At 37.5% G+C, this 9,191-nt stretch overlaps 1 protein-coding gene and 1 pseudogene across 1 annotated transcript in view; one reads left to right on the top strand and one right to left on the bottom strand.

The window, feature by feature from the left end:
• BRIP1 (BRCA1 interacting helicase 1) overlaps positions 1-9,191 on the bottom strand; it is a 148,530-nt gene that overhangs the window by 137,723 nt on the left and 1,616 nt on the right. The window contains 2 exon segments of the mRNA XM_004706996.2: positions 2,743-2,919; positions 7,421-7,532. Coding sequence (XP_004707053.2) covers positions 2,743-2,919; positions 7,421-7,532 — 289 coding nt within the window.
• Positions 7,807-8,280, top strand: LOC105979015 (annotated as a pseudogene).

Below are 9,191 nucleotides of genomic sequence, written 5' to 3' on the forward strand. Positions count from 1 at the left end.
ATAAATAAGGCAAGTAATTTTGAGCCCTGAAATTTTCTGGACAACCAGGTGTGATAATCTCAACAAATTTAGACCAACTGGGACAATATTAACACAGACCTATCACACCAGAGGACATTGGCCAATGTCTGGAAACATGTATTTGTCACAAAAGGGATAACTGGTGTTATTGGTCTTTAGGGAGTAGAGGCTAGGGATGCTGCTAAACATCCTATACACATAAGATATCCCCCACAACAGTGAAGTGTCACATTCAAAATGTCAATAATGTGACTGTTGAGAAATCCATACCCAAATAAATCAAGGGCTAATTTGTATGGGCCTGTTGTTTATAAACCCATTAAAAGGTAGAAAATGTCTACCTTAAATGATAACTCAGTTTTAGAAAAAATTAAATGCCAAGTATAAACAAGTCTATCCTGAAGTCATAAAATAAAAAACCATATTATCTGCATATATAAAAAGGTATATCTTCCTGGGTTTTTGTTTTGTTTTGTTGTCCCTCCCCTTCCGCCCCTGTTCTTTATAAAAGGGAAACTTAAAGGAAGTACATCTTCCTTTAAGTCTTTAAGATATGAAGTTAAAGGAAATGAGATATCCCCAGATTTAAAGACAAGTCAAAAGAAAAATGGGCAAATAACTCAATAATCATTTCACTAAAAAGGATATTCAAACAGTCAATAAACACATAAAAAAGTATTCAACACCATTAGTAACCACAGAAATGCCGTTGAAACGGAATAAGAATATCACACATGCACCAAAATAGCTAAAATTATAAGAACTGAAAATATCGAATACAAACAAAAATATTAGAGTTGGTGCAAATGGTTAACGCTGCTCTGCTTTTAAACACAGACTGGAGGTTCAAGTCCACTCAAAGACCTCAGAAGAATGGATACATTGGATTGTGTAAGATACCAGGGGGGGAAAAAGGAACAACAATAATAATAATATTTAATATAATAACAAGGGCTCTTGGGTGGTATGGTGGGAGAGGGCGGGGACAAAAGGGAACTGATACCATAGAGTTCAAGAAGAAAGAAAATGTTTTAAAAAGGATGGTGGCAATAATTGTACAATCATGCTTGATGTGATTGAACTATGGATTGTGATATTATCTGTAGAGCTCCCAATAAAACAGAAAAAAAACTCAGCCACTAAAAAGATGCTACATGAGTTTACCTTGTGAAAACTCAACAAGCTACACACACTTAGACAGATCTTACTACGCTTGTCTTTAGGTTATATCTTATTTATTTCCTGACCTCCTAAAGCATAGTTTTCTGGGGAAGCAGAGATTTATAAAAGATGCATACTGACAGTTTTATAATACAAACTGTGACAAGTGCTCTGGTAGAAAGGTAAACAGCAAGATCATAATATATAATAGGAAAATCAATCTAATCTAGTGGAAAGTTCAAGGTTGGTGCTCCCAAGCAAGTGCCATTTAAGCTGAGACATAAAGAAAGAGTAGAATTACAAATTGAAGATGGAACTTTGCTCAAGAGAGATTCACACAAGCAAAGGTTCTATAACACAGAAGAAAGCATGACCCTTGGAAGGAATCGAAGGAAGACCAAAAGCCCAAAGGACTGAGGTCCAACACACTGCAAACAACACTACCAAACCCCTATCCAACCTCTTATTTTCTTCCCTTTCTTTATTGCTAATAGGATTCCACTTTAGTTCCCGCATGGACCTTCTTCCACAAAGGCGTGGGCAGATTCCATCCTTGATATTAGCAAGTAAATCTGGTTATACTTAAACCAAACATGGTAACTGCTTCCTCTCTGCCAGTGTTACTTAAAGAATGGCATGAATGAATGCAGGAAGAGAAGTTATTATATGCTTTAAACAAGAAATGATGCAAGTTGGACTAAACCCCAAACCAAACCAAACCCTGCCATCTGCCATCTACTCATTTCTGACTACAGTGCCCCTACAGGACAGAGTAAAACTGCTCCATAGGGTTTCCAAGACTGTGTGCCTCTTTATGGCAACACACAGCCTCATCATTTTTCATGGAACTGCAGGTGGGCCTAAACATATCAGCCCTGCAGTTAGCAGTCAGGTGCTTAACCCACTGTACTACCAGGGGTCCTTTAGTATGGACCCGAGAGCTATTAATGGAGATGAAGATTTGTATGGAAAAATAAGGAAGAACAGTGTGTCTAGAATATCTCCCTTTCCATACAATCAAAGGGGAAAGAAAACTATCCATAACAGTATTTTATTCGCAATATATTTCTTCTTAACTAAATCTATTTAGAAATATTAAGGATGATCATTGAAACCCATCTGACCTCCATCTAAGATATTGACCTCAAAAAATCAGGCAAACTTTATCAAGAATAAGTGAATGAAGATAATTAGATTTTGTCTTAAAATAAATTTATATGATTCTAGTGTTTTTTTATTCTAACATTTAACTAATAATACTGGCTACATATAATACTAATTTCTAAGTATCATTTAGTTTGCTTTGATCTCTTTAAAAATTAGTTAAGCCAGCAAAATATCCAAATAACTCCAAACTAGAGCTAAAACAGCCCTTTAAGGGTTTCTGACCACACTGGGTATTGTTAAAATAATTCCAGAAATAAAATAAAATAATTCCACACAATAAAATAGTTGTCAAAATAATTCCAGAACTAACCAAATCCCTAAATTTGGTCTCTTAACAGCAATAATTAAGGTGCTTAGGAGAGATACCAACAGACTCAAGTAAAATATAGTTACCTTGACAAGGTGAAGTGACACATCTCACAGAAGATGGTGGTGTACTTGGATTACTGAAATGGTGTGACGTTCCTTGGCTCGTGCTGTCGTTGTTAGTAAAACTCTTTGTATGGCATGTACAACCACATGACGGTGGTACTTCAGCCTTTTTACTTAAGCCCTCATCCACCGACTTCCCTAAAAAATAAAAGCACCTGGATTTATAATACCTCTAATTTGTACGAGCCCATGTCTGCCTGTAGCTCTGATGAAAACCATCCTGATTTGTCCAAAACTGAGGGTTTCCCAAGCATGCGGGTCTTTCAATGCTAAATCCAAGACAGTCCCTTGTAAAGCACCAAATTAGGATCAGAGAGAAACATTTTTGCCAGAAACTTTTAGAGAAATTATCATAAATTTTATATCAATAATGATGTGTACAAAGTTTATAATTTATCAACTTATTAAATCTATAAAAATATAATAGCTCAAGATTAATAATGCAATTAAAATACAACTGGAGCATTCATTTATATTGAGATCTATGTAAAAATCAAGTAGAAGGATTAAAACAAAGACCTAAACAGTATTCATAATCACTAATATTTCCCTACAAGAACTTGAAAATTCAGTAAATGAGATAATGTAACTAATAGCCTATTTCTTACATTATACCTTATTTTTATACATTTTTTACAAATGACTTTTTTTAATTTAGAAGAAATAGATGTTTAACATAAATTCTTAGTGTACAAGTCATTGTTTTTGACTTTGCTATTAATGATAGAAAATTATCTTCCTTAGAAAACCTTTTGATCCCTTTTTCATTGATTCTTTTTCATCATTATGTAATTATTCTGTGGGGCTTTTTTGAGACAAGTCTATTTTTTATTAGATAACAGATTTATATAGAAGAAAGATAAATCATTATCTTGAGAATTATGAAGTATTTTCTTTTTAGAGTTCTGCAAGAAACTTGTTGTGGTCTCAAAACTCATGGGACATTCTGTGCAAACAACGGCACACATCATTACCTTAAAAGGAAGTGACAGTGAAAATATTTGAGGTGCATTGAGAAGTAATCAGTAATAACTGACTCCCCCCACCCCACTCCTTTGCAACCAATGTTGGGTAAAGGATCCAATATAGAAACATTTTTCCAGCAATTGGTGACAATGCTGCTTCTCCAGTATGGCTTTAAGAGTCTACATGGGATGGCAAACCTACTCTCTCTTTGCAAATAGTAAGTCTGTCGCAAGTAGTTCATTACTGCAATGCCCTCTATTCAGTTTTCTTTCTGTCTAGGTTATTTTGAAATTCTGAGTACTTCTGGCTAGAGATATTTCCTATCTCTATATTCTTCACCTTCTCTAATACATTGTTACAAATTTCTGCTTGAAATGCTGGATTTTAATTTTCTTGGGTTCATATCTGGGGATATTTGTTACCATGACAAAATAAGATGTATGTTTGGTTTCTGTTTCTTTGTTGACTTGATCGACTGGTCCATTTCACCTGCGAATTTTATCTTCTTGGTAATTTCTGTGTGGATAGTTTTAAGGCTGTGGCTCTTTTGTACCCTTCCAGGCCTCTGCTCATGGGAGTCAGACTACAGGCAGATGATTTTATTCAGATCATATCAATGATTAGTTGTGCTCCAAAATTGAGGGGTTTGTTTCTCTGAGATGTTCAGGTTGCTGGATACTTTAAAATTAGATCTGGCCTCCAGAAGTCGTGATGAAGCTTAAGTGAGAAAGGTGAACTGACATGTCTCCGAATAAGAATATTCTTTCCAACCTGAAGAGCTATTTGGCCTGTAAAGAGAACAGATGGATCCTGGAAGATAACAGTGGATTATCGTAAACTTAACCAGGTGGTGACTCCAACTGCAGCTGCCATTCCACATGTGATTACATCGCTTGAGCAAATTAATACTTCTCCTGGTACTTGGTATGCAGTTATTGATCTGGCCAATGCCTTCTTCTCAATACCAGTCTCGAAGGACCACCAGAAGTTTGCCTTCAGCTGGCAAGGTCAACAATACACTTTCACAACTCTCTTCCAGGGGTACACCAACTCTTTCGCCCTGTGCCATAATTTAGTCAGAAGGGACCTTGATCGCCTGTCTATTCCACAAAATGTCACACTAGTCCATTATATTGATGACATTATGCTGATCGGACCCACTAAGGACGATGTATCGAAAACTCTAGATTCATTGGTACAACATCTGCGTATAAGAGGTTGGGAAATTAACCCAATGAAGATTCAGCCACCCTCAACCTCAATAAAATGTCTAGGGGTCCAATGGTGTGGGGCATGTGGAGACATTTCTACTAAAGTGAAGAAGAATAAGTTATTGCATCTGGCCTTCCCCCCACCCCCCTGCAACTAAACAGGAGCACCACGCCTAGTGGGCCTCTTCAGATTTTGGAGGCAACGTATCCCTCACTTGTGTGCTCTACTTTGACCTATTTATCAAGTGACACGAAAGGCCTCTAATTTTGAGTGGGGCCCAAAACAAGAAAAGGTTCTGTAACAGGTTTGGGATGCCGTGCAAGCTGCTTTGCCACTGGGACCATATGATCCACCTGATCCAATGGTGCTAGAGGTGTCAGTTGTAGATAAAGATGCAGTGTGCAGTCTTTGGCAGACCCCTATTGGTGAATCACAGCGCAGACTGTAGGGATTTTGGAGTAAAGTCCTGCCATCCTCTGCAGACAACTACTCCCCTTTGAAAAACAACTGTTGGCCTGTTATTGGACCTTGGTGGAGACTGAACGCCTCATCATGGGCCACCAAGTCACCATGAGGCCTGAACTACCCATCATGAAGTGAGTATTGTCTGACCCAGAGTCATAAATTTGGAGGTGTGCAGCAACACTCCATTGTTAAATGGAAGTGGTATATACTAGATCAGGACAAAGCCGGACCTGAAGGGACAAGTAAGCTCCATGAAGAAGTGGCCCAAATACCCAGTCTCCACTCCTGTCACATTACCTTCCTTCTCCCAGTCTGCACCTATGTCCTCCTGGGGAGTCCCTTACCATACCTCAACTGAAGAACAAAAAAGTCATGCTTGGTTTACGGATGGCTCTGCATGATATGCAGGTGCCACTTGTAAGTGGACAGCAGCAACGTGACAGCCCTTTCTGGGATCTCCCTAAAAGACAGTGGTGAAGGAAAACCTTCCAACGGGCAGAACATGGGACAATGCACCTGGCCGTTCAGTTTGCCAGGTACAAAATAAAATTTCTGATTTTTATTCCCAGAAGTTCCTTCAACTCATGAAATGGGAATTTTATTTCCACAGCTTTTTTATAGTCTTCTATTCCAATGGATATCTCCAATATGCTGTAGCATGCTTAGCCCCTTTCTGAATTGAACACCATTAGTTTTGTTTCATTGTTTCTTCTCAGGGAGTAAATCCTCCTTAAGTTCCTTGGCGACGTCCTTCAGGTCACCCAGGACTAATTCCAGATCCTGCACGATGATCTTGATCTGTTCTTTCACCTTGGTTTTGGAGGCTGCGGGTGGCCCTTTGGCTGAAGAGGACGAGGAGGGGGTCCCCTTGGACTTGGCTGACATTCTTTGGGGGCGAGCGAGGCAGGTCAGGACAGGCGAGCGAGGAAGGCTACTGCGTGTTCCCATCCCTGGCGCTGCTGCTGCCCCTGCCACTCCAGTCCCCCCACATCTTGGACGCTCCCTGGTCAGCAGCTGATGGCTGAGCTCCGCGTTATGCCCAGCAGATGCACGCTCGACGTGGGGCTTACATTACACTTTAATATCAAATAGAAACATGTTTTCAATAAATCAATTTTCATACATGAATCAAAGTACATTTTAAGATTCATATTTAAATCATTAAAATGGATAAATTTTAATTCCTAAAGAATTAAAGATACACATTATGTAAGATACAAAATAAAGAATAAGTAAAACCCCTAAAAAGATATTTAAATACAGAATTGTAATAAGCCTACATTTCATATATACCCACAAAAGCTAAATACTGTATTTATTACAAGCAATACTGAAATCATATTCCCAACTGTACTACATAAATATTATTTCTATTTTTCAAATGGTTCCTTTTAAAAGCTTATGTTATAAATTACAAAATATTTACTTTTCATTTTTAATAGTCTTATCAGTACTCTAAATATCCCCTTAAATGTGTGTATATATGTATACATATAAACATTCACACACACCCATGATTAACTTTAAATTCTCTAAATACATTAGTCAAAGCTATCTAATTATGAACTAAAATGTATCCAATACTGTATTTCAAAATTGTTATATATAGTTTTTCAATGATAAAAAAAACACTGTAGGGCATTTATTAGCAAATAAAAGCAATGGAAAATAATATGAATTCATAAAAAAATGAGTCTAAGCTTCTGCTTATCTGGTATCCAAACAATAGAAAGATTAGTATCCAATTATTTATATGATCATTGTAAGCATTCCAAGATTTTTATGTATTCTGTATGAATCAACATATAACAACTAAAACTGTTCATTATTGTTTTAGGATTATTTAAATATATGTGGCTATATTGAAATTCTTTAAGAAGATCCCTAACAAATAAGAAAAACCCCTAAAAAGCTATCATTTAAATTAGTTGGAACATGGCTGAACTACGGTGAAAAGCTCTTACAGACAACTTGAAGATCCCAACCAATTACTTACCAGCAAGAGATTGCTGCCATGCTAAAGCAGAACAAAGCAGGGCTAAACTTTTCCCACTTCCTGTAGGGCTCTCCAACAAACAGTGTTGCTTACTGTTTAGTCCTCTGACAATCTATTTACACAAAAACAATTTTTAAAAGCAATCAGAATTTTATTAGGCAATCTCTCAGAAGTACAAACAGAATATCAAAGAAAAGTGATGTTGCTTTCCAAGGAACACAGTAACATGAACAAAAAAACCTAGTATTTAGTTAAATCTAGACTTCATCCCTTTATGCCTCTCCTTAAAATTACATTGTGCTTAGCAGTACATAAGTATATGAGTGGGGAACGAAGGTTCCAACTGGTGGTTCTGACCCACGTTGTACATCCCTGTGGGAGAGAAGATGGCTGAGCAGGCCCCCAAATCCGTTCTGCTTGTATGCCTGGGTAACACTGTCGATCACCTATTGCAGAAGCAGTGTTCAGAAAACTTGAAACCGTTCAAAACATTTGAGATAAGTGGAGAACAGACAGTGCAGCAACATCCACACATGAAATAGGAAACCCTCCTGATTGTGGAGGACAAAATTGCATGAAGAAGTATGGCAACCCCATGAATCACATTGCCCGGCAGATTACCAAAGAGGACTTTGCCACATTTGATTATATTCTATGTATGAATGAAAGCAATCTCAGAGATCTGACTAGAAAAGGTAATCAAGTTAAAAACTGCAAAGCTAAAATTGAACTGCTTGGAAGCTCTGAGTCACAAAAACAACTCATTACTGAGGATCCCTATGATGGGAATGGCTGACTTTGAGACTGAGTACCAGCAGTATCTTAGGTGCCGCAAGGCATTTTTGGAGAGGGCAAGCTAAAGCTGCACCATTCACTGCGGCTAAAGGCCTGCTGTGATAAGCACCTTCCCCGCGATGCTCGGCAGTATCAGTCGGTGCCCATGTTAAAGTGTAGTCACGTTAGTTCCATAGCTGAGTCGCAGCTACTTCGTCAGTTGACCTACTGTTTCTTACGTGAAACATGATTGTAGATGGAAATCAGTTGTGATTGACAGAAGAATAGATAAGCATATGATTTATGGGGTACATTAAATCTTCTCAATTAGTTGAACTTCCCACTTACCCTCATTATAATCAAAGTAGTAAAACAACAAAATAGAAAATGTTGTGCATGTTTTGAAACAGGGTCATTTTCTGGTGTTTGCAGTTAAACATCTAAGAACTGCCATCACTTGGAATTGCTTAATTATGAATGATAATGAATAATGAAATAAAACATCACTTTAAGGTCCTGGCCAACAATCAGGCCAAAAAATAAAAAGAATTGGGGGAAAAAAAGAGAAAAGCAATCTATGCCTCATTATGCAAATACCCTAATTTTTACTAAATTGGGATATACTAATATCTATAAATAGCTCTGATGAAAACTTAATGGGAATGTAAGCTATCATAAGCACTCTGTTGCAAAATTAGCAATTTATAGTAAAATACAACATGGCCAACTTCAGCAAAATCCATCCTAGGAACATACTTGAAACTTGTTCCATGAACACAGAGACATGTAGTAGAAGTAGTAGTACAATGACAAAGCATTGTTTGTCATTGTAAAGGAGTGTAAACAACCTAAAATCCATCAATAGGGAGAAAAAAGACACAAAAATCCACTGCCAGTCTTTTCTGAAGCTACAAATCTTTATGGGAGCAGAAAGCCTCATCTTTCTCCATGAAGGGGCTTATGTATTTGAACAGCCAACTTTGTGCTTAGCAGTACA

The sequence above is a fragment of the Echinops telfairi genome, unplaced genomic scaffold, assembly GCF_000313985.2.
Source record: "Echinops telfairi isolate 266 unplaced genomic scaffold, ASM31398v2 ScPeMD7_7458;HRSCAF=8496, whole genome shotgun sequence".
In the NCBI taxonomy this organism is placed as follows: domain Eukaryota; kingdom Metazoa; phylum Chordata; class Mammalia; order Afrosoricida; family Tenrecidae; genus Echinops; species Echinops telfairi.